General features: G+C 38.1%; 1 protein-coding gene across 3 annotated transcripts in view; it reads right to left on the bottom strand.

Moving 5' to 3' along the window:
• Window positions 1-21,533: 21,533 nt before the first annotated feature.
• Window positions 21,534-26,304, bottom strand: part of LOC105482214 (YTH N6-methyladenosine RNA binding protein F3) — a 43,099-nt gene continuing 38,328 nt past the window's right edge. For all 3 annotated transcript variants that reach the window (XM_011742225.3, XM_011742226.3, XM_011742223.3), the window contains one exon: window positions 21,534-24,626. In XM_011742225.3, coding sequence (XP_011740527.1) covers window positions 24,603-24,626 — 24 coding nt within the window. In that variant the 3' untranslated portion in view covers window positions 21,534-24,602. The remainder of the gene's footprint in view (window positions 24,627-26,304) is intronic.

The following is a 26,304-nucleotide window of genomic DNA, read 5'->3' on the forward strand; positions in this document are numbered from 1 at the left end:
GAAATAAGACTTTGGGGGACTATAAGGAAGGCATGATTGATTTGGAAATATGAGGACTTGAGATTTGGAAGAGACTCAGGGCGGAATGATATGGTTTGGCTGTGTCCCCACCTAAATCACGCCTTGAATTCCCACACGTTGTGGTAGGGACCTAGTGGGAGGTAATTGAATCATGGGGGCAGGTCTTTCTGGTGCTGTTCTGGTGATAGTGAATTAAGTCTCACGAGATCTGATGATTTTGAAAATTGGGAGTCTCCCTGCACAAGTTCTGTCTTTGCCTGCCACCATCCATGTAAGACAGGGCTTGGTCTTCCTTGCCTTGGACCAGGATTGTGAGAGTTTCCCACCCACGTGGAACTGTAAGTCCAATTAAACCTCTTTCTTTTGTAAATTGTCCCTTCTCGGGTATGTCTTTATCAGCAACATGAAAACGGACTAATACATTTGCTATATATTCTTTATTCATTTTTCATAATTTATACCTTTCAAGGAATTTGTCCATTTCATGTAAGTTATCAAATTTATGGGCATAAAGATGATAATAACATTCCTTTATTATATAAACTTATACATTTAACATTTATGGGGTCTGTAGTGACATCTCTTTCATTCCTGGTTTTGGTTATTTGGGCACTGTCTCTTCATTACTTGTCCAGTCCAGCTAGATGTGTATTAATGTTACTTATATTTACAAATAACTGCCTTTTAGGTTCTTTGATTTTCTCAGCTGTTTATGTTCTATTGCATTGATTTCCATTTCTCCCATTATTATTTCCTTCCTTCTTTTCACTTTATTTTTCTTGCCTCTTAAAGTGGAAGCTGAGATCATTGATTTTAAACCTATCTTCTTTTCTAATATAAGCACTTGAAACTGTAAATTTTCCTCTAAAGCACTCGTCTAGTTTCATTTCATAAATTTTAATGGATTTTGTTTTTGTTTTATAGCTTTCCTTTTGATGTCATCTTTGACCCATCAGTCATTAGAATGAGGCTTAATTGACAAATATTTGGAGATTTTCCAGGGTTTTTTTCTCTATATGGTTTAAATTCTCCCAAGTTTTTGAGACTTTTTTATGATCTAGTATGTGATCTATCTTGAATGTCCCATGTGTACTTTAAAAAATGTGTATTATGTTGTTGTTAGAAGTAGAGTTTTATAAATATAAATTAGGTTAATTTGATTGATAGTGCTCCTAAAGTTTTCTATATCCTTACTAATTTTTTTTTGTTTTCTTGTTCTCATTGAAAGAAGAGTATTGAGATTCTAAAAGTAATCATGAATCCATCTATTTATTTTTCCAGTTCTGACAATTATTGCTTTATTTTTAGGTCTCTGCCAATGTTTTCATAATTTGACATTTTCATCATTAAGAAATTTCTTTTTTCTTTCTGTTATTATTCCCTGTCCTGAGTCTACTTTGACTGGTTTTTATATAGCCACTCCAGCTATCCCTACACTTCATGTTTTCATGCTACATTTTTTTTCATTCTTTTTTTCACCTATCTGTGTCTTTACATAATACAAACTAACCCTAGAATAAATACTACTCTAATCTGCCCTAATATATCTTAACAGCAAGCCTCAAAAAAAAAAAAAAAAAAAAAAAATCAAGCTAATCCCCAAGTAGCCTGTCAAAATAAAATTCAAATATTTTTTAAAGGAAGACAAAAACCAGGAAGTCAAGCACTTAAAATGCCAACCAAAAATTACCAGACGTGCTAAGCATCAAGAAATGTGATCTCCAGGCCGGGCGCGGTGGCTCAAGCCTGTAATCCCAGCACTTTGGGAGGCCGAGACGGGCGGATCACGAGGTCAGGAGATCGAGACCATCCTGGCTAACACGGTGAAACCCCGTCTCTACTAAAAAATACAAAAAACTAGCCGGGCGAGGTGGCTGGCGCCTGTAGTCCCAGCTACTCGGGAGGCTGAGGCAGGAGAATAGCGTAAACCCGGGAGGCGGAGCTTGCAGTGAGCTGAGATCCGGCCACTGCACTCCAGTCTGGGCGACAGAGCGAGACTCCGCCTCAAAAAAAAAAAAAAAAAAAAAAGAAATGTGATCTCTAATTAGGAGAAAAGTCAGTCAATAAAAATAGACCCAGGAAATGATGGTAATAATAAAATTAATGTATAAGGACAAGTTCAGGTAGTGATGCTGCCTGTATAGGCTGTGCTGGCCTGATCAGTCACATTGTTTTATTCTTATCTCAGTATGGACTCTTCCCAAAAGTATTCATATGGATTATATAAATGCCCCATCTGGCTGCAGCAATGCCTTTCCAGAGCCCACAGCCTCACAGAGATATGTCTTTAACATACCAATCAGTCATCACCCAGGTATTCAACCAAATAGTTATGCTGTTAGTCACAGCCCAAGAGTGAGTAAAAATAAAACATACATGGCCGTTAGGAATATTGTCTTGAGTAACAACAGTGGCTTTGAATTTAGGCCATTGTGTTGCTACCCTATTATAGTCAATCTTCCAAATTTCCTTGGGTCTAGACAGCTGCTGACATCCAGTAGATAACATTAGCTTTAACTTTGGTTCAGCAGTCAGGAAACCTCTCACTCTTTGCCAAAGGCTTTAATGAGCACAGTTATTAGCAATAGAGATCTGTAGTTCAAAGAGATCCTAGAGTCTTTGTGCCTCCCAGATTAGGGCTGCTGAAACAGCCAGTTGCACTGCCTCTATCTCTGCTCGCTGCTAAGATCCCCCGCTAAAAATTTAGCATATTTTCTCGTCACTTTATATATTGGTATCAACAAAATGCCTAAATGAGGTGTGCTATAGATTGAATGTTTACATCCCCCCAAAATTTATATGTTTAAATTGAATCCCCTGTGATGGTATTTGGAGATTGGGCCTTTGGGAGATAATTAAGTCATGAGGGAAGATTCCCTCATGAGTGGGATTAATGTCCTTATAAAAGACGCCAGAGAAGTCCCTTGCCCCTTTTACCATATGAGGACACAGCAAGAAGACAGTCATCTATGAACCAGGAAGAGCCCTCACCAGACATTGTATCTGCAAGTGTCTTATTTTGGGACTTCCCAGCCCCCAGAACTGTGAGAAATAAATGTTTATTGTTTACAAGCCACCCAGTCTATGGTATTCTGTTATAGCATCCTTAATAAACTAAGACAAGATGATGCTGTCTCCAATATTCAAATAATCAAATGGATTGCTGAGCTCCCTTTTTGGTAGTGAGGGCCAGAAGGTAACTCTTCCTTTACTGTCCCAGTGGCCAGGCTTTGAGCCTCATGCCACATTGTTTCCAAGAAATTGGCTGTTCCCTGAATCTTATCAGAATTAACAAGACATCCTGGATTGTCGTGTGAGTTAGGGTATACTCTAAATAAGTCATTGTCACTTATTTTTTTATTGGGGTATGTAGGGGTGTATTAGGGTTTACTAGAGGGATGGAACTCATAGGATATATGTATATATGAAAGGGAGTTTATTAAGGAGAATTGACTCACAGTCACAAAGTGAAGGCCCACAACAGGCTGTCTGCAAGTTGAGGAGCAAGGAAGCCAGTGGTGGATCAGTTCCAGTCCCCAAGCCTCAAAAATAGAGAGGCTGATAGTGCAACTTTCAGACAGTGGCCAAAGGCCGAAGAACGCCTGGCAAACCTCTGGTGTAAGTCCAAGAGCCCAAAAGCTGAAGAACTTGAAGTCTGATGTTCAAGGGCAGGAAGCATCTTGCATGGGAGAAAGACGAAGGCTGGAAGACTCAGCAAGTCTAGTCCTTCCAAGTTCTTCAGCCTGCTTTATCCTAGCCATGCTGGAAGCTGATTAGATGGTGCCCACCCAGACTGAGGGTAGGTCTGCCTCTCCTAGTCCCCTGACTCAAATGTTAATCTCCTTTGGCAGCACCCTCACAGACACACCCAGGAACAATACTTTGCATTGTTCAATCCAATCAAGTTGACAATTAATATTAACCATCCCAGGTGGAGAGACTCTAAGATAGTCTCCAATAATCACCATCTCCTGGTATTCCTAACCTTTTATGATCCTGCCCTTGGTTAGAACTTGCTTCTAACCAGTAGAATACCTCAACATCCAGAAGTTGTCAATTCCTCATTAGATTATATACGAGTGTGATTTCTATCTTGCTAGCAACCTCTCTCCCTTGCTGGCTTCAAGAAGCAAGCAGCTCTGTGGAGAGGCCCACATGGCAAGGAACTGAGGATGGGACCTTCAGCAAAAACCAGCAAGGAACTGAGGTCCTCAGTTCAAGAATCCCTGAGGAACAAAACCCTACCAACAGTCATGTAAGCTTAGAAGCAGATCCTTCCCCAGACTTTTACTGAAGGCACCAGCCTTGGTGGACGCCTTGATTGCAGTCTCATGAGAGACCCACCTAAGCCATGCCAGATTCCTGACACAGGAAAACCGTGAGGTAGTAAATGTGCTATTCTAAGCTTTTAAGTTTGTAGTAATTTGTTACTCAGAAGTAGATAACTAATATAGGGCCTCTCTGCATAATTACACCATGCGGTGGAACTAAACTCCCTGAGGGAGAGAAATTTGTTTCATGTTTCCGTCCACCTATTGGTGGGTATGGGAATTCTCATACTCCTGTTGCAGTACCATAAATATGCACTGAAGCCCCAACCAGGTAAATGCTACTGATCTTAATCTCTTTGTGCATAAAGGATTTAAAAAAAAAGGCATTTGCAATGTCCAAGATGACATTCCAGGTGCCAACAGTTTTGATACACAATGTCTGAAATAGCAGGAATATAACAACTGAATTCAATAGTAATAATCTACCATAATGGAAACCTCTAACCCCTATCAGCCTGTCTAATGGGCACACTGAACTACTGTAATAAATCGCATCTGTCAATACCCCTGCTGTCTTGAAGTCCTTAATTATGGTTTTGTGTTCCTTTTCTCCTCCTGTAATCATATGGTGTTTTTGTTGCCTAACATGGATGGAATTGGAGGCTTAGTAAGTGTGTTTGTCCCACTATCACAAGCAATTCTTCTCAAATGAAATTTATGAGCACTTACAAGTATGCAAAATATCAATACCAACTGTGCATTCAGCAATAAGAGCAATAATGGCAGTGCCTATGTATGCTTCAAGCAGCCCAACACAGATGATTACAGTTACTTCCCTTACATATTTCACTCCCTTTTCAAATCCGGCCAATTGAAGCTGTGGTCCTCACCCCTCAAAAGAACCTGCTAAGATAATCATGTGAACGCTAATACCCAAAAGAGCCATAAAAATTTGTATGCCAGCTGGGCACAGTGGCTCATGCCTGCAATCCCAGCACTTTGGGAAGCCGAGGCCAGCGGATCACGAGGTCAGGAGTTTGAGACCAACCAGGCCAACATGGTGAAACCCCATCTCTACTAAAAACACAAACATTAGCTGGGTATCATGGCGGGTGCCTACAATCCCAGCTACTCAGGAGGCTAAGGCAGAAGAATCGTTTGAATCCGGGAGGTGAAGGTTGCAGTGAGCTGAGATCATGCCATTGTACTAAAGCCTGGGTGACAGAGTGAGACTCCATCTGAAAAAAAGAAATATTGTATGCCAAATCCCTCCATCCTATTCCATTGTATCCTCAATTGAATGCAAGGTCTTCAGTAACTTCTAGGATCAGGGACCTTGGTCCAACCCTTAGTCTATCTTCCTCTTATAGGCTGTCAAATCAGGATATGAGCAAGGGTCAGGCAGCCTCTTGACTTCTTTTCTCCAGTAGTTGGAGGTTGATCATTTTGGAGGAATCTGATTCTAAAGAAGCACTTTGTTTCAAGTGGTGGAAAACTGCCTGCTGAAGCCCACCTGTCCCAGTTAATATCTTTTTTTTTTTTTTTTTTTTTTTTTTTTTTGAGACGGAGTCTCGCTCTGTCGCCCAGGCTGGAGTGCAGTGGCTGGATCTCAGCTCACTGCAAGTTCCGCCTCCCGGGTTTACGCCATTCTCCTGCCTCAGCCTCCCAAGTAACTAGGACTACAGGCACCAGCCACATCGCCCGGCTAGTTTTTTTTTTTTTTTTTTTTGTATTTTTTTAGTAGAGATGGGGTTTCACCGTGTTAGCCAGGATGGTCTCGATCTCCTGACCTCATGATCCACCCGTCTCAGCCTCCCAAAGTGCTGGGATTACAGGCTTGAGCCACCGCACCCGGCCCCCAGTTAATATCTTGACCCAATTACTCCAGTGCCAAACACATCAGTCTCTTCCTTGGGATCCATATCACCTTATCACCAGGTTCCTTTGAAGAGGGTTTGTTTTTATTCCTATCCTTTGTTTTGCCTCATTTTGCAGAAATATTGCTTTGTTTGCAGGGTGTGTCAATCTTTAGCCTGGGTAATCAATCATTCACAGATTCTTGCACAGTGACTCCAGCTACCAACAACAAAGTTAATGTTCCCAACATTTAGGGGTAGATTTTGGTACAGAGGTCGTTTTTGGAGTTGCCACTTTGTCCATTGTACCGTCAGTCTGGAGAAGCTATAGCTCTTGTGCTGTGATACCATATTCCATAGTATTTTCTGGGATTTTATGGCCCTGAAAAAGTCTCCATGAGTTAGCCATAAGTACCTCAGTACAATCAGAGGGCCATGGAAACAGAGATCCAAAGCCTTTCTTTGAAGCCTGATTCCACTCCAATTGAATAGTCTATGTAATGGCTTGAGGCATGGAATCACATATGAGAAGGCCTAGTTGTTGCCTTTCACATCCAACAACACAACCTTCCTCACTTTCTTGTCATACAGACACACCAACCAAGTCTCTAACAGCTTCCTGCTTAGAAATGTTTCCTTCCGGTTCTGCTCAAAAACTAAACTGTTTCTTCTTTAGTTCATCTCTATTTTTTCATGTGCAGCCAAAAGAAATCCATTCGTGCTTTTTGTTTCGCCTGAAAAATCCCTTTAGCCAAACTGTGTTAAAAGTATCTCTCTGCAACTTACCAGGTATGATACTGGACAGACATTTAGCTTCCTTTAGTTGAGATTTCCTCATTTTGCTAATATTGTTCTCATTCTTAACAGGTTGTTCAGAGGAGTATAGTGGATATATGCAAAGAGCTAGGACCGTAAGTGTATTAGGTATATTTTCTATTTTCCATGTTTTCAACTTTCTACCAAGCTTTCTACCATAAGTAACATGAGTCACCTTTTCTCCTAATGACAAATTCCTTCCTGTCCTAACAGGCTCCCCCAAAAATGTCCTCGAGTCCCTTCCAGCTTCCACCTATCCCAAAGTCAAACCCTCATGTAATAGTTTTTCATTAAGCTGCACTCCACTTCCAAGAAAAAATTTCGGTTTTGGTTTCTACTGCGATGTAACAAACCACAACAAAACTGTAGGCACTTAAGAAAACAATAGTTTTATTATCTCTCACACTTGTATAGTTTGAACTCAGTAGGGAAATTCTGCTGGTTTCTCACTTGGTTGTAGTCAGGAGGGGATGAGACTAAAGTAATTCAGGGCCTTTCCTTGGACAACAGGATAGATCAATATTGACCTCCGTGTAATGTCATGTGGTCTCTCCAACAGGAAGCTAGATTTTTTACATGGCCACTCAGGTTTCCCAAAACTGCAAAACTAAAAGTTGCCAGACATATTAAAGCTTTGAGCCACTGAGGCAAATGTCACTTCCATTGCATTCTGTTGGTTAAATGGTCACAGGGCAGGCAGATTCAAGGGGAATATAAGCTATACTTTCGTAATGCAGGGCATGACAAGGAAACCCTGAACAGTCTTATTGGAGATGTACTTTAGAAGTACTTTAGAAAGTACTTGCTACCAGGCTTAGAATTGGCATATTGACTTGATGGGCAAAGGTTTTGGTAGGGGTAATATGGGAGAATCATCTGACCTCTTGCTAGAACAATGCATCTCATTAAGAATAGATTTTGCTATTGTCATTTTATGCAAACATATTTTCACTGACTCATTTCCTGGGATAACAATCTTAGATATTAACAAAAATAGACCTTTAATTCATTCTTAGGAAGGAAAAGGGAGTTAAGGTTTAAAACAGACATTTAAAACAAAAGATAAAACAACACATCTCCTATTGCTGATAAAAAGCAGTGTCAAAATAAATAGAAAAGCTAAAACAAAGCATACTTGTGGCTTAAAGGAACTAAAGGAGACAGGCAGCACTGAATTTTTATAGGATCTATTTCTGTCATGTATTTCACTCACCTGGATGCATCACCTTATCACACTGTTGCAGTATCAGATGCCAGAAGCATTTTCTAGATAAATGAACTCTGCCAGTGGTGTTTATATGTTTGTGGAACAATCAAGTCAATCAGCGATTCTTACCATCTGAATGCTTCTCAAGAAGCAAAACAGTTTGATGATATCTCACTAAACAAATGACATACAATTAGTTGATTGGAAGGACTATCAAACTCTGGGAAAAGTCATGGATTGATTGATTCATTCAAATATTTGTGTTCACAAAACTCTGATGCAGGGCAACTGCTGCTTACAATTTCCAAATAAAAGCATAATAAAAGGCAGTCTGGTAGAGTGCCTTTAAAAAGAGGTAATTCATAAGAGAGGGTGATACTTAAAATTAGAAGACCATCCACTATCTCTAATGCAGGTAGGTGATACTCTCAGTAGCACCACCAATTTGACTGCTCCTCTCTGCTTCATACTGCACAGATAAAATTCAAACCATGGGTAGATAATACAACTAGAGACTACCCATATAGTTGGCTTAAAAATGCCAAAGCTTCACTCTGCATTTTCTATAACTATGCTCTTCCTAATATGATGCCTGGATACCACCATTGCATTCACCTTCAGGTAAGCCATTAGTGGGTTCTTAGAAACATGTCAGCAGGCTTTAGTATTAAGCCATAATCAGAATTGTTCATCCAAACAACTAGCTGAGAGCTGGCTTGGAGTGAATGAGACCATAATGCAGGTACAATTTGATACAGAAGTCTAGAGAATGAAGTCATGTCACAAGAAAAACTCAGAATAAAAAGCATTACTGTGCTTACTCAATAAAGAACCATGGCTTTAAGAATGGAGTAAACAATCTCCATTCTCAATAATAGTACCTGTTACTGTTAGAAGTGTTTGAACTAGAGCAACTCCACCGTGAATAGGGGCTGGGTAAAATAAGGCTGAGACCTACTGGGCTGCGTTCCAAGGAGGTTAAGGCATTCTTAGTCACAGGATGACATAGGAGGTCGGCACAGGATACAGGTCATAAAGACCTTGCTGATAAAACAGGTTGTAGTAAAGACACTGGCTAAAACCCACCAAAACCAACAGGTCAATGAGTGACCTCTGGCCATCTCACTACTACACTCCCACCAGCACCATGACAGTTTACAATTGCCATGGCAATGTCAGGAAGTTACCCTATATGATCAAAAAGGGGAAGCATGAATGATCCACCCCTTGTTTAGCATATAATCAAGAAATAACCATAAAAATGGGCAACTAGCAGCTGCTCTGTCTATGGAGTAGTCATTCTTTTATTCCTTTATTTTCCTAATAAACTTGCTTTCACTTTACTCTATGGACTTTCCCTGAATTCTTTCTTGTGCAAGATCCAAGAACCCTCTCTTGGGGTCTGGATGTGGACCCCTTTCCAGTAACATTACCTCTTATTGAACACTTACATATGCCTGTTGTCTTGCAATGACACTTTGCATAAATTCACTCTGCTCCTAAACAATTGTGCAAGATTAACATGTTTTCTCACTCTTGAAGTAAAGAAACTGAGGCCAAAGGAGATTAAATTTCTTGTCTAATATCACACAGCGGATAAAGGCTGAGTCATACTTTAACTCAGTTTTATGTGACATCAAAGTCCCTACTGGTTCTACTACATTAAGCTGGCTCCAGTAGAGGATTATAAGTCAGTGGCAAGAAAGGGAGTCCACCCAAACCAGACCCATGGGACCATGAAAGGCTTCAGGGAGACACTGATGCTGGAACCAAATCTTGGAATACTAGTATATTTAAATTTACATTTATTTATAAATTATAAGGTCTTGATAGACAGTTCAAACAAAAGATTTAAGGCAAAAAGTAAAACCTCTTCTCTGTCCTCCCCCACAGCCAGCAAGTCCAGCATCATACTTCAGAGGTAACCATTGTTAGGAATATTTTGTACCTACTTCCATTTTCTCTACATACAAGATCCTTTCAAAATCTGATTTAAATTTAAATTATGTATTAAAATCAAATGCAAAATATTTCAATTGTGTATTATACTTTAAAACTCATGGTACAGACCATTATTTTTTTTTTAAGAAAATGCATTAACATCTTCCCACAATGGCTTCCCATCAATGGCTATATAGTATTTCATTGTACTGAAGTTTCACAATTTAATTTTTTCTTTTTTCTTTTTTTTTTTTTTTTGAGACAGAGTCTCGCTTAGTCGCCCAGGCTGGAGTGCAATGGCGCGATCTCGGCTCCCTGCAAGCTCCGCCTCCCGGGTTCACGCCATTCTCCTGCCTCAGCCTCCCGAGTAGCTGGGACTACAGGCGCCCGCCGCCTCGCCCGGCTAATTTTTTGCATTTTTAGTAGAGACGGGGTTTCACCGTGTTAGCCAGGATGGTCTCGATCTCCTGACCTTGTGAACCGCCCGCCTCGGCCTCCCAAAGTGCTGGGATTACAGGCGTGAGCCACCGCGCCCGGCCCACAATTTAATTTTTAGGTGAACAGATTCATTCCCATTTTTTAAATCTGCAATTACAAATAATACCACAAGTAGTATCCCTGTGAACCCACACATTTTCTGTGCACTTATAAACAAAAGAACAAATTCCAGGAAAAGGAATTCAGAGTTGTCTTTAATAAATGACGACTATGGCTAACGTGTGGAGGGTGGACTTGGAGTGAGTAGAATTCTGAGGCTGAAGGACAAGTTAGTAAGCATAGGAACTGTGGGTAGGACAAGGAGAGACAAAAATATCAACAGCAGAAGTGGGTTGTACACATGAAATGTGGCATCAGGATTGTGGAGAAAGGCCTGAAACAAACCTTTCACTTCCCTCTCCCTAACCACCACCACCTGTACATTACACACACACCCCTAGCCTAAGTACAATCCTCCTCTTCTAATGAGTACTCTTCATAAAATTCTATGTATTTTAACCCTTTTAGGTCTCATAATCCACCCCTTATAATGGACAACAGGGTAGAAGACTTTAGAAGCCCAGGAGAGGTCTTCAGGAAACCTATAAAAACACAATTAGAGACAATGCCCTGTAAAGCAGTTGATTTTGCATGATCCAGATTTACACTAATGAAATAAACACATTTCTAAAATTACTATGGAAAATTATCATTATTTTTCTTATACCAGCTACATTTATAGGAGCGATGGGGGTGATTAACAGAATTTGAGTGGGGGCAGACAGAAAAAAAAAAGCCTCTTCTTATGCCACCCCCACATTCCATACACATTATCCAATATGATAAAACTTTCCCTGCATATTGATAAGTGAGATGAGAAAGACTAAGTCAAAATATTATAGTTTTTTCTTTTTTTTAAAAAAAAAAAAAAGCAAAACCCAACACAAAATATAATGAAATCTCAATAGCTCCCTCTGCTGTCCTTTTGTGTAATTTTTTGTTTTGTTTTATTTATCTTTTTGTAATTACTCAACCAGGAGCCACATTAAGCTGGGTAGTATAGAAGAGTATTTGATTAAATGCTTACCACTCTTATCTAAAAGTGGAGGCATCACTCTTGTATTATGACTAATGACCATTTTCTGGTCAAACTTTTTTTTCCTATATGGTAGGTATAGAGGTAGATTTAGAGTGATTAGATTTCTGAAAAGTTCTATATATACTTTAATAAGAAGGAAACATCATCAACCTCTAAAAACCAAACTAATTTTTAAAAATAAAACTTGTAAGTTTCACCTGTCTAGACAATCTTGGACATGTGAAAGCCGAAAAGCCAATGGCTTTGAGAAGGATCTAGAGGGTCTACAGTCGAATGCAGAAAAAGCACTAGCAAATTTAGGGAAAAAAGCAAGTTCTTCTGCATGAGGACAGCCAGGACTCCTAGAAAAAGAGGGGCAGGAGCCAAAGCTAACACAATGAAGGCTTCAACACGGACTGGGCCAGCCAGGCACAGTGGCTCACGCGCGTAATCCCAGCACTTTGGGAGGCCTAGGTGGGTAGATCCCCTGAGGTCAGGAGTTCAAGAGAAGCCTGGCCAACATGGTGAAATCCCATCTCTACTAAAAATACAAAATTGGCCTAGCGTGGTGGTGCACACCTGTAATCCCAGGTACTTGGAAGGCTGAGGCAGGGAAATTGCTTAAATCTGAGAGGTGGAGGTTTGCAGAGAGCCGAGATCACGCCACTGCACTCCAGTCTGGGCAACAGGAGTGAAAGGAACTCCGTCTCAAAAAAGGGAGGGGAGGGGAAGGGGGAGGAGGAGAGGGGAAAGGAGGGGAGAATGATGGGCTGGGCACAGTGGCTCATGGCTGTAATCCCAGCACTTTGGGAGGTGGGCGTTATCACTTGAGGTCATGAGTTTAAGACCAGCCTGGCTACAGGCTGAAACTCTGTCTCTACCAAAACTACAAAAATTAGCTGGGCATGGTGGTACACGCTCAGCTACTAGGGAGGCTGAGGCAGGGGAATTGCTTGAGTCTGGGAGGTGGAGGCTGCAGTGAGCTGAGACAGCGCCACTGCAGTCCAGTCTGGGTGACAGAACAAGACTCTGTCTCAAAAAAAAAAAAAAAAAAAGATGTCATGCATTATGCATTTTTAATTCTCTGAACAATTCTGAGTAAGGATGTTTCTCATTTTACAAATAAGAAAAATGACAGAGGCACTTAATTGTTGGGTCAGTCAACAAGTAAATATGAGTTGAGTATTCCTTATTTGAAATTCTAAACACCAGAATGTTTCAGATACCCATTTTTGTTGGACTTTGGAAGATTTGCATTATATTTACCAGGTGAACATCCCTAATCCGAAAACCCAAAATCTGAAGGGCACAGATTTAGATGAGCTTGACATTGAAGTAGGAACTAGAAAATCAGGGCTTTTATAAAGTCCTGATTCTCTCACTCACTTGGGAAAGTTATAGCCTTCCAGGCTGTTTCTTCATCTATAAACAGGAAGATGAGATTAAATGACCCGCATAGGTCCTTTCCAGCACTCTATGATCTCAGGGTAAATCACACTGTATTCCTCCCCCTTATCTGACCCAGAAAAAAAAAATCTGGTTTAAATGAGAGTCAAAGGTAATTTTGGAAAGAAGAAAACAAGGAATGAAGGGGGGAGGGGGAGAGAAGGCAGCTTCACAAGAGCAGCCAAATCGAGTATTAAAGTGGAAATGGGGATATTATCAAGTAGTCAACTTTCCCTTTGGTAGGAAAAATGTAAGTCACATGGCTTTCTTTCAAGCAGTTACTAGTATCACCAGTTTCACAGACTGACTTCTGGCTCCCTAGTAAAGCTGTCATTGCAGCATCAACAGTAATGATCCATTTGTCACAACTTAAGAATGAGCTTGGAGGATGGTCAATGACTCATTCAATCAGTAGCTGTTAAGGATGCTATGTGCCAGGCAGTGTTTACAGCAATAAAGAAGACAAAGTCCCTTCCCTCATGAATCTTGGTTTATAAAGATAAAGCCATGCACAAATTAACTTTAGATAATTTCTATGAAGTAAATAGAGGATAAGAAAATAGAGGACAGAGTTATTATTTTAGACAGTGATCAAGGACATACTCACTAATAAAGTGTGATTTTAGCAGACTCGTGCAGAAGAGAAGAAACATCTGACACAAGCAGAGAGGATAGAAAAACCTTGAGGTAGAAATCCATGTGAAAGTTTGAGGGAAGACAAGGAAGCCAGTGTGGCTGGAGCACAGTGACAAGGCAGAAGATGGGGTGAGTTGACACGTGAGAGGAAGTCCGGGGTGGTTAAAAACAGAAGAGTGCTGCGTTGGACAGAGGAAACACAGTGAGGTGGAGAAGAGGAAGCAATGATGACAATTTCCTCTGCTTTTGTTACCTCTACCTTTGCTTGGAGTTTGATGAGTTAATAAATTAGTAGTGCTGAAAGTAGAGCAGAGGGAAAAAAATGAAGCTTTTTTTCCCTGGGAGAGTTGGGGTTAGGATAGACAAGGAAGATTAAGGTTAAACAAACATTTCCCTTCAGATACTAAGTATCTTCACAAAAATCCCTTAAAAATATAAATCCATACAAATTTATGACACGTTTGTAAACACAATTTAAAGCTAATTTTGATTATAAAACTACTCGTTATTTTTATAGGCAATGAATCACCAGATAAGGTAAGAAAATGGTATGAAGCAGAAGCAAAAAAATTCACTGATAACTAAAAGCTGACTCTATAGATTCCAAGTAGTAGATACATTCCTTGAGATGAGAATGTGATTTTATGTTAATAAGGTCAAGGAAAGAGGCTGGTGTGCATCTGTAGGAGGGTGGGCAGGCCTGTACATGGCAGAGTTGCCCCAAGGCAGGGCTGCTTAAGTGATCCAACAGAACCTCTTGGGAATATCCATTCACGTAGAGGAACTCAAACTGCAAACAGTCCATCACCGACGTGTATCACCAAAGAGCAGTTCTCAAAGGACATCTGCAATGCCAAATTTATATTAATGATAATACTAAGACTTTTTCACTCGTATTCTTTCATATGTATAGTGTTTTCCAGAGGTTTCCATGACAAGAGATATCACAATTGAATGCAGAAGCAGAGATGAAAATCCAGCTGCTTTCCATTAAGTGAAACAATGCTTTAAAACTTTTCAGCTTTAATTTCCAATATGGGAAATATCAACCAACACAACCACATAAGCAAAAAGTTCTTTGGGTTCCTCAACAATTTGCATTTAAAGGAGTCCTGAGAGTAAGAAGTTTTGCTGCCCAACCTGTTAATAAATGTAAGATTATTATGTATCATCTATCATGAAAATATTACAAATTTGACATTAATAATTTTACTATTAATTATCAGGAGCATACATTAACACCAGATACCTGGGAAAGTGGATCTGAGTATCAAAACCACTCAAGAACCACTTAGGTGGTAGATGCTCATTTGTGTCTATGGTGGGTCTGTGTGACGCTCCTGAATTGCGTTTTGAAAAAAAGATAAAAAATGATGAAACTCCTGAGGTTTTCCTTGAAAACGGCAAAAGCTATGACTTCTTTGTGGAGCAGTTTCCTCACCAAACTATAAGAATGAACTAAAAGGGAAAGAGTGGCTGTGGTCTCTATGTGAATAAAACTGTACATTAATTTCTTTTTCAAATGTGAGCCTTTGTTGAAAAGGTGTTCAAAGTATCTTCTGTAAAATCTTTTTTATCTGCATTCCTATGAAAATCAACACTGACTGATGTGATTTATTTCTACATGTATATGCTATTGACATACTTTCTTTTTTTAATGCATGACCTTTCAAATACTGCCTGGCAAATAACAGGAAATTAAAACAAATTCCAAGATTAAAAGGGAGTATTATGGAGGAAAAAAAGTTAATACAAGCTCTGAGAAACAAGACCTGACATGGTTTCAGAGGCTTTAAATTTAGACACCAAGGCTGGATGGGGTGGTAGATAGCCTGTAATCCCTGCACCTTGGGAGGGTAAGGCAGGCGGATCAGTTGAGGTCAAGAGTTGAAGACCAGTCCATGCAACATGGTAAAACCCCATCTCTACTAAAATACAAAAAGTTAGCTCGATGTGGTGGCATGCACCTGTAGTCCCAGCTATTCAGGAGGCTGAGGTGGGAGGATCGCTTGAGCCCAGTAGATGGAGGTTGCAGTGAGCCAAGATCGCGCCACTGAACTCCAGCCTGGGTGACAAAGCCAGACCCTATCTCTAAATAAATAAATAAATAAATAAATAAATTTAGATACCAAGACTTGGTGTTGGGTGCATTTCTTCTCTCCAACATTTCATACAGGAAATATTTCTTACAGTTTAGACAAGTATGTGTTAGCACATTATATTTTCTAAGTAGAATGAATAATTCTTTCTCTTTATTAATTTACAAAGATATCATAACAGCTTATTATTGCATACGTTCACATGCAGCCACATGCAGAAGATGGTCAACTTGTTTAACGCGGAAGAAAAACGTTTTGGGACTTTAAGTGATACAAACCTGCCTTAAACATTTTAGTTTAAAACACATACTTTAATTCAATTATGTGATATAGGTCCAAGACTACTTCTTTAAATAAGTCTGTTATTTCAATTCCTTAATACTTTTCTTCTATGAAGCATACTTGTATCCACTAAGTGTTTTCAGTGGAATGAGAAGTGAAAAAACACTTGCAAATTAAAAACTTCCACGTTTCATGATTGTCCCATGGCTTTTAAGTTTTCATCCACCTAATCAGACAACTCACCTTTACCAGGTATTCCCAAAGCAGTCAACTTAGTTTTCTTAGAAACAACTCTTTTTCAGTTGCATTTTATCAACTTACATATTTAAATTTCATAATAAAACAAGTACAACTGGAATCAACAAGTTCAGAAAGAAGCACAAACGACTCTAGGAAGGCATATAAACATCAGCAAACTAGAAAATAGTTATGAGATACAAGTACCAATTGTACTCTCAGCACTGGCTGCTTTCCAGGGGACACCAAGTCACTTAATCCGGCAAAGTAGTAATAACAAACAATATATTTGTTGGGGATAGTAGCTTTAATATTAGCATGCAACAACATTATGTTGGAGCTTTCGTATTTCATGTGTAAACTTAAGATATAATCTTCCTTTTGAATATTTACTAGAATAGAATTGCCATCTAAGTTTGTGTATACCAAATACCTCTTCCTTTTAAAGTTGCATGACTTCACTGAGGAAATATGGAAGTAACACATCTGCATTAGTGTTTCCATTCTGTAATGATACCAAACAGATATAATGAAGTGCTTACATCTTACTTATATATTTAAATGACACTAAATATCAAGGGGCATTTGTAATAAGCAGATCAAAATACATCTAATTTTTGTCTTTGGCTTAATTTTATTCTATTGTTTACACATTTTCTTACCATTATTCCCCCATGTTTGCTTTCCTTTTAACCTAATTCGCCTTTGGTTCTGCCATCTGCTCTAGCAGGATAAGCTCTATATTGTTACATTTTACTTGGAAAAGGCATGGCTGTCACTGAAAAACACTGGAAACCAAAGTAGCAAAAACAAAAGATAAGCTATAATTTAACAAAGCTTTATTCACAGTGGCTGTTCTCAGGATCTCAATGATTTAACTCTATAAATTGAAAGTAATCAACTTTGACTACAACCTCTAAGCTGCTAGAAGCAGTAAAGGCTATCCTAAAACATCTTCAATGGCAATCAATAAATTCTAAATTCTCCCAAAGAAACAAAAGAAGATAGTTAACAACTAACTTTTGAGGGCTTGAAATGGGTCCAGGGATTGTACTACACACTTGATAATTACCTCATTTAACCTTTCTGAAATAGGTTCTGTTATCCTTCTTTTATATTTTTTAATTGACCAGAAAATTGAGGCTTCGAGTTAGTTAAGAAGTGAACCTATGATTCCAGGACAGATCAATCAGTCTCTGAAGTCCAAGGTCTTGGCCATTATATTACACAGCAGGCTCAAAAGTATTTCAAAAGAATTACATCAAAAAGCAGATGCCAAGGTATTTGGAATGTTTTTTCAAGGGAATGCACCATTCTAACCATAATATATTATGGTTTATCTCCCTCAGCTAAATCTGAATGACTATCTGTTTCTACCTACAACATAAAATCAAGATATTTTGCTTTTTTTTTTTTTGAGACGGAGTCTCACTCTGTCGCCCAGGCTGGAGTGCAATGGCCAGATCTCGGCTCACTGCAAGCTCCCCCTCCCGGGTTCACGCCATTCTCCTGCCTCAGCCTCCCGAGTAGCTGGGACTACAGGCGCCCGCCACCTCGCCCGGCTAGTTTTTGTATTTTTTTTTTTTAAGTAGAGACGGGGTTTCACCGTGTTAGCCAGGATGGTCTCGATCTCCTGACCTCGTGATCCGCCCATCTCAACCTCCCAAAGTGCTGGGATTACAGGCGTGAGCCAGCCACTGCGCCCGGCCGATATTTTGCTTTTATCTAAATATTCCCTATGACTACTTCAATCCCTTTATTACACACAAAATTAGAATTCAAGAAATACGTATAAGTCTTCATTACAATTCCTCCAATATCCAACTGTCCTGTTGAAAATGAGGGGAAAATGGGGAGTGTGCTAAAAACATATAGGCAAAAAAAAAAAAAAAAAAAATGTATTGGCACACAAGCCTGCTGAGCCCCGGTCACAGACCAGTAGTGTTATATGTAGCCTGCTGGTTTTGACAACACAAAACAATTCTGTAATTTTCCTATCTGAACAAATACCTTAGATAGAGAGTCCAGCAATAATCAGTGCATCATCCAGAGTCACCATGATCCTATCCACATAAACTATCAATCCCAAGAGGTAATGCAGACAATGTCAGAAAAGCATTCCTTGGTACCAAGAGTGGGGCATTAGGATTATTCGCTGCTGCCACTATTTCCTCCTGCTACAAAAAACAAACAGGCCTTCTCTTTCTCTTTTGCTTTAAGCGTAGTATTAAAAGCATGTAAGTTAATAAGCTCCTTGGAATGGATAAAAAATAGGGTAAACTGTTACCCTCCGTTTACAAATGGTATGAAGGACAAATGGTATGAAGACAGATTCCTGTCTTCCCCATTAAAAATATCAGGATAAGGCCGGGCACAGTGGCTCACACTTGTAATCCCAGTACTTTGGGAGGCTGAGGCAGGTGGATCACCTGAGGTCGGGAGTTCAAGACCAGCCTGACCAACATGGAGAAACCCTGTCTTTACTAAAAATACAGAAAAATTTGCTGGGCATGGTGGTGCATGCCTGTAATCCCAGCTACTCCAGAGGCTGATGCAGGAGAATCGCTTGAACCCGAGAGGCAGAGGTTGCGGTGAGCCGAGATCAGGCCATGGCACTCCAGCCTGGGCAACAAGAGTGAAACTCCATCTCAAAATAAAAATAAAAAAAAAAAAACAGGATAAGAGACCATAATTTCCTACTCAAATGTGGGCTGTGACTTCCTTCCAAAGACTTTGTACAGTACAGAAAGTGTGGGGGGGGCGGGGGAAGGGGAGGGGAGGGAGAGTAATGTTATAAAGTGGAGAAACCTAACAAACTCTACTTCAGCCAGGTGATCAAGGTCCAACATCAACAGTCGTAAAAAGCTGGTGGTATGTATCCTTGATTGGACACGATAGAAATGGCACTTTACTAATGTGGTGTTCCTCCCCAAAGCCAGTCTAAACATAAGAAAACCACCAGCCAAATTCCAAAGGAGCAGCATTCTGCAAATCTGATGTTCTGGTGCAGATAGGAGTTTTAAAACATTATCTGAGTATGCCTCAATACGATCAAGGTCATCAAAAACAGTAAGAAGAAACCAAAACCATCAATAGCCAATAGGAACCCAAGGACACATGACAACTAAAGGTAATGTGGTATCTTTGATGAGATCCTGAACCAGAAAATGGGTATTACGTAAAAACTCGGGAATTCTGCAAAATTCACTAACATTTTAGTTAGTGACAGTGTATACTGGTTCATTCATTTGTAAGATGTTAATCAAGTGCAGGGTGCTGGGAACTTTCTGTATGGTCTCTGCAATTTTTCTGTAAAGCGGTACTAAAAATTAAGGTCTATTTTAAAAATACAAATATAATATGAAATGGTAGAATGTAAAAAACAACTAGGATTTTTTAGGGACACACATTATCTTGCTTCTCTTTACTAATGCTTAGAAAAGATGGACCTTTTGTACCACTAGACCATAATTCACGGAAAGTAGTAGTCATATTTGATCAGTTCCAAACATTTATTTTCTGGGCTATTACGTATACTTTGAATAAAGGATGATTATTAAAAATCATACTGGCCAGGTACAGTGGTTCATGGCTACAATCCCAGCACTTTCAAAGGTTGAGGCAGGAGTTCAAAACCAGCCTGGGCAGAAAAGGGAGACTCTCTTACCCAGAAAAAAAAAAAAAAAAAAAAAAAAAAAAAAAAAAAAAAAAGCATGTTTGGAAACCAACATGTTATATATGAATATATATAACATCACTTTCAAAAAAACCCATTCACCATTGCTAGAATAAAGCACAGCCTACAAAGCTACCTATTTAAATCATAAATTATAAAATATTAGAACTGCAAGGAACTTGAGATGCCTTCTACTCCAACCTTCTGATTTTATTAATATGGACACTTACAATAAAAGAAATATTTGATCAGTGTCAAGCCTACTAGTTGGAAATAACTAGGTCTGGTCTTACAACTCTCAATACTGAAATCTTCCCCTAGACAGTAATCTCATTCTGGTTATAGATTGGTCTCTTAGAATTATCTAACACTGTTTTAAGTAACATTCTAATATCTAAATCCTTAAGTGTGTTCTATGAAGGAAAAAGTATGGTGGCAGAAGAAGTGGGGAATCTTCCAGCGTTATTAACCCTGCATTCATAACCTTCCTTAAACAGTAAGCTTTACAAAAACAATTTTTCATTTACATTTAGTCCTAGCGTTATACAGGTAACTAAAATTATAAAGGTGATAAATTCTGAATTTGGTGCACTATTTACAAATAAATCACATTTAAACTGCCATTACTTATGGGTTATATATACATATATATACACACATATATACACACACACACACATATATATAGAGAGAGAGACAGTTCTTTTTCTCACTATTGCACCAAGAGAAATGAGGAAAGAATACATCAAGATTATGCAAACTGTGATTAGAAAGATAGCAACTTTGGTCAGCTAACTTCTGACTGCAAGAATATGTTGGTTCATAGACTAGAATGACTAAATCCAGTATCACCAAGCAAGATAAAGCCAAGCTAAATTAGGCCCTAACTATGATTGACTGTCCTCAATTTTAATATGCTGATGAGACATACACCCTTGCTCTCTCTAGATGACCAGTAATAAAAAGGAGGATTCTGATGCTGCTGCAGTGTAGGCACCTGGAGCGACTCTTTAAGCTTGTGCCTGGGTCACAGACCAGTAGTGTTATATGTAGCCTGCTGGTTTTGACAACACAAAACAATTCTGTAATTTTCCTATCTGAACAAATACCTTAGAGAGCCTAGCAATAATCAGTGCATCATCTGGAGACACCATGATCTTATCGACATAAACTATCAATCCCAAGAGGTAATGCAGACAATGTCAGAAAAGCATTCCTTGGTACCAAGAGTGGGGCGTTAGGATTATTCGCTGCTGCCACTATTTCCTCCTGCTACAAAAAACAAACACGCCTTCTCTTTCTCTTTTGCTCTAAGCGTAGTATTAATCTGTTTAATTCCTCTACTTCATTTAAATAGTCAACTAGAAGGAGTGATATAATCTATTTGTACGTGAAAAATATATCAGGAAATCCGTAAGAGTAGGCAAAAATGTTACATTTTCTGGCAAGCAATACATACTCATGAAGATAAAATGGAAAGAACACAGATATGAGTGAACAATTTTTATTGAAACCCTCAAAGATTAAAGAGGACCAAATGGTGAGTTTGGGTACCATAACAGAAAATCTCACCTAACTGTACCATCATTCACAGGAATGAACAAACCCAAACACGACAAAATTCAAATTCTCATGTAATTGCTACAAGTGAATGTAAATGAACTAATCATTTTATCATAACCTTCCTTTAATCATACGAAAAAGGGAATTTACATGGCATAACAAAAGATATGCAAAACTTAATGAAAACACAATTCTCTTAAATTTCTTAAACTTATTTTTAAAGGATGCAGAATGCACTTGAAATGATTAAATAACTTAAGCTGATTCTTTTTTTATTGCAAACTGTTTTAACATCAGCTTAACCCCCATGCATGGTATTCAAAAAGAACACAGCTTTCGAATTAGAAAGATCACTTAAATTAAAACGAGAAATTAAGAACTAAAATTAGGAAAAGGCTGGATTTCTTTTGAAAGGAATCTTCAAGTACCAATATGTATAGAGAAATACTAATTTTGGTTACAGTTTCCTCCTTACTGTTAAATATACAAACTATAATACCTTTCAAAATAAAATACCCACATAAGATAACTTTAATAAGAAATATTCAAGCCAGAACTTGGAAAAACATTAAGCAAGAAATTTACTGGGCTCATAATGTCTTAATTTGTGATCATTCAAACATTTGATGATGTGTCTCCTTTTGTAGACCCCAGGCTCTCTCCCTTTTGGTCCCCACAGTTAAGAGACATTCAGCTGGTTGTACTTGAGACAACCTGTAATAATTTCATTTAGAGGAAAAATATTTTGCAATATAATGACAGACCAAGAAGGAAGAGAAGGTGGGTGCTCTGGAGAAAACTTATATGAGAAAAACACAAAATTATCACTTGAAAATAAAAAGTTTTTTTTTTTTCCAAAGGAATGCTGCACCCATTTCACTTAAGATTAGAAATCCAGGTTAAAGGCACTGGGATGTACTCCTCACCATGAATAGACTCTCAATTACACTTATTCACATGTCTGAGTCTATTGCAATCAGCCTGCTTGCTGAGTGCTTCCATGACACTCTTACATAAAAACCTAATGTAAATTAAACATGTTTGAAACCGTTTATAATGTAACTAGTTTTATAAAAATATCCAGAGTTGCTAATAAAGCACCAAGAAAAAGAGAACCTCAGGGGGAGGACTCAGATCCTTCCTACAAGGTCACCCTTTTATAATATTCTCTAATAGGACCTCCAGAATGACAACAGTCATCTTTGACATGTCCTACCTATGTAATCTTAGGGATGTAGAACATTGCTGTGGTGACTATACCCAAATGCCACTTTTCATTATAAATAGTTAAGAGACATGTTACAAGATTTCATGGCTTACTCTTAAAAAGGTAAAATAGGTGCAATTTTCCTTTAAGAAAGTCTTTATTTTATAATATACCATTAATATTTTGATGTTCCCTTCAGTAAACACTGATATAACTACACTGGGACTACCAAAGAACTGTGTAGTAGCTATGGTTATCTACAAATACTGTTTTCACTTGAATACAGTATTTGCACATTTTAAAAAAACATTGTACGAAACAAAATTATATAAATGAAAGCCTCAAAGAAATATCCATCACTAGGTTTTTGAGCTGAAGTGACCAAAGACCATAGTAAATGCAAACATTTCTAAACATGATGTAAACATAAATGAAGTAATGCAAAAACATCAAGGTATTCAAATCTACTGTATTGCTATTTTCACCCTTAATGTATCTTTCTACATAGCTTTCTCCTTTTGGAACGGTAATACATGGGGCAGTACATTATTTTCATAACCTTATGCCATCAAATCAATTAATACAGATGCTTGACACATTTAATTATACAAAATCAATTTGCTTCAAGATACAAAATTAATGTTGATATGTAATTAATGAAAAAAATAAGATGTTAAAAAGATAACTATAAGAATATCCAGATATATGCTGTATTCCCACTGATATAGATCTGATCAATAAAACATCAACACATTCACTTAGATACTGATTTAATCCATGGATCAAGGCCATATTTTCAAAGTATTTTAAGGATGCCAGGACACTGCAAAAGCTGGAGAAAAGAGCTGAGGAACAATATATGCTTGCTAAACAAGAACTATGTTTATTTAGCTAGTGAATACCTAGAGTAATAAATTTTTACTTCATGATAGCAATCAGGCTCGCAAACACCCAGAAATAGGAATTAAGGGTTTTAAATGTAGTTATAAAGGTCATAAAAAGTCTGATTAGACTGAGGTACATTTACTCAAAATTTTGAGATTCATTAAGTGGTAGCAAACAAAATAATTCCTCAGACAAATGCACATTTTTCAGTATACATATTAATGGGGGGAGAAGGGAAGAAGAATGTGCATTAACTGGTGAAATCCACCAAGCTGCATATCAATATTCTGTTACACCAAACAGTTTGAAGACAAGGGAAATGTTCTAATATAATTTCAGATTATGTTTCATTTGGCTAAAATAGAGCTTAAGGTTGCTTTGCCATATTAAAAGTTTACTACAATAATTTTTCACATAAACATTTAGACTTGAACTCCAGGACTAAATATGGCATGATTATTTTGCTTTTAATCTGTCAAATAGCTAAAAATCGACAATTTAAAAACTACAACAAAGAAAAAGTTGAAGCAGTGTGACTCTTACATCATTGAACCACTTCTAATGGTTAACTGTTAGTATTTAACAAATTCAAAGAGTTAATGAATCCTTGCATTCATTCAGTCTTCTGTGCCTTAGCTAGGATGCATAATTACAAAAGACAGCAGATACTGGTAAAAGCTTCAGGACAGAAAGTGCTTGACGAAGTTACAGTTCTCAAGTGTGTTTGGTGAGAGTATAAGGGCAGATGCGCTGATGAAAACCATTACGAGAAGAGTCAACTTTGTGTTAAAGTGTTCAAAGATGTCACCTTAAGCAGAAAAAAAGCTTTAATAACGTCTTCTTTTAGGCATTTCCAGAGTCTACATCGTTAGTGTTGTAAATTTAACAGGACATCTTCATATGGTTATTGTTTGTTTCTATTTCTCTCCTGAAAAAAAAAAAAACCACAGAAAGAATTACAATGAAAAACTCTCATTATTTAAAGATTTAAACTATATGCACATATAATGTAAATCATCTCCACATAAAGTTCAAGTACTAATTCAAGTAATTAAAAACAACTGATAATTACCTCTATATACCATAGTGAGATTATTACCACAAAACATTTTAAATAAAGAACTCCCAAACACAGACCACAAAACATTTTAAATAAAGAACTCCCAAACACAAAGACCTATTTCAGGAGAGTATAGATCCTTTCCACATCCCTATTGTTTGTTTATGATGAGAATATAATAACGTCTTTATAACCTTTCAATGAGTTTTTGATCTTGAGGTGTCAGACTAAAAGCTATTGGTTGAGGTAGGGGTAGGAGAAAAAGGTTAAAAGTTGCATTAAACTGCAGTACAATTGCATTCAATGAAGATTTCAGATTAATAAAAAAACTTTAAATCACAAATTTCCTCCATATCTTACACTCTCTCTTTCAGCACACTGTAACTTTTCGCATTAGAAAGTAAAACGAGGCCAGGCGCGTGGCTCATGCCTATAATCCCAGCACTTTGGGAGGCCGAGACAGGTGGATCACCTGAGGTCAGGAGTTCGAGATCAGCCTGACCAACATGTCTCTACTAAAAATATAAAAATTAGCTGGGCATGGTAGCAGATGCCTGTAATCCCAGCTACTGGGGAGGCTGAGGCAGGAAAATCGTTTGAACCCAGGAGGCGGAGGTGGCCATGAGCCGAGATCGCACCGTTGCACTCCAGGCTGGGCAACAAGAGCAAAACTCCATCTCAAAAAAAAAAAAAAAAAAAAAAAAGATGAGTGTTAGACAAATTCAGTTGAATGCTGGCTTATAACATAATTGGGAGAAAAATTATAATTCCTATTTTAAAAAGCAAAAACTACTTGAACAAAAGTTAAACTGAGTCAAATAACGTTTATTAGTAATCAAATATTTTTAATATTTCTGATGAAAAAATGACTAGCATTGTACATGCCTATCAACTGAACACATCAAGTAGTTTGTACAACCTTGTTTTAATGTGTAACTTAGTGGTTCTAAAACAAGTATCAGAGTCACCTACCTGGATGGCATGTCTGGGCCCCAGAGGTCTGACATGGAACCTGAGAATCTGAATTTCTAACAAGTTCACAGGTGATTCTGGACTGCTGGTCCAGAAACTGTACTTTGAAAACCACTGGTGTTTAACACATTATGAGACTCTCACTTTGCTTTTGCTACTCTCATTTTATTTTTGCATGAGTAAAAATAAAATGTTCTGTAACAAATACAAATCATATTTTGCAAGTGGTCAATTTAGTTTTCCATCCCCTGAAAACTGTATTGTAAATTTCAAAGAGAACCTCAGCTGTTTGTTACTAAAAGTCCTTTCTTTTTTATTTTAATACATTCCTGGAATTTGCAGAGCATTATTTCACACATAAAGCTAATAAAAGAAATGTCCTACTACATAACTATAAATGAAACTATTTCATAGACTAACGAGTATCGGTGAGATACACTGAAATGGAAGACTAAAATAACAAAAACAGACACAGCTAGCTAGATTAAGTACATTTCAAAAGAGTAAGCAAAAACAAAAATCCCACAATATCAGCAAAGGAAGAAAAGATAAAACAAGGATTTGGTACCATGAA

Source organism: Macaca nemestrina, chromosome 8 (assembly GCF_043159975.1).
Source record: "Macaca nemestrina isolate mMacNem1 chromosome 8, mMacNem.hap1, whole genome shotgun sequence".
Classification (NCBI taxonomy): Eukaryota; Metazoa; Chordata; class Mammalia; order Primates; family Cercopithecidae; genus Macaca; species Macaca nemestrina.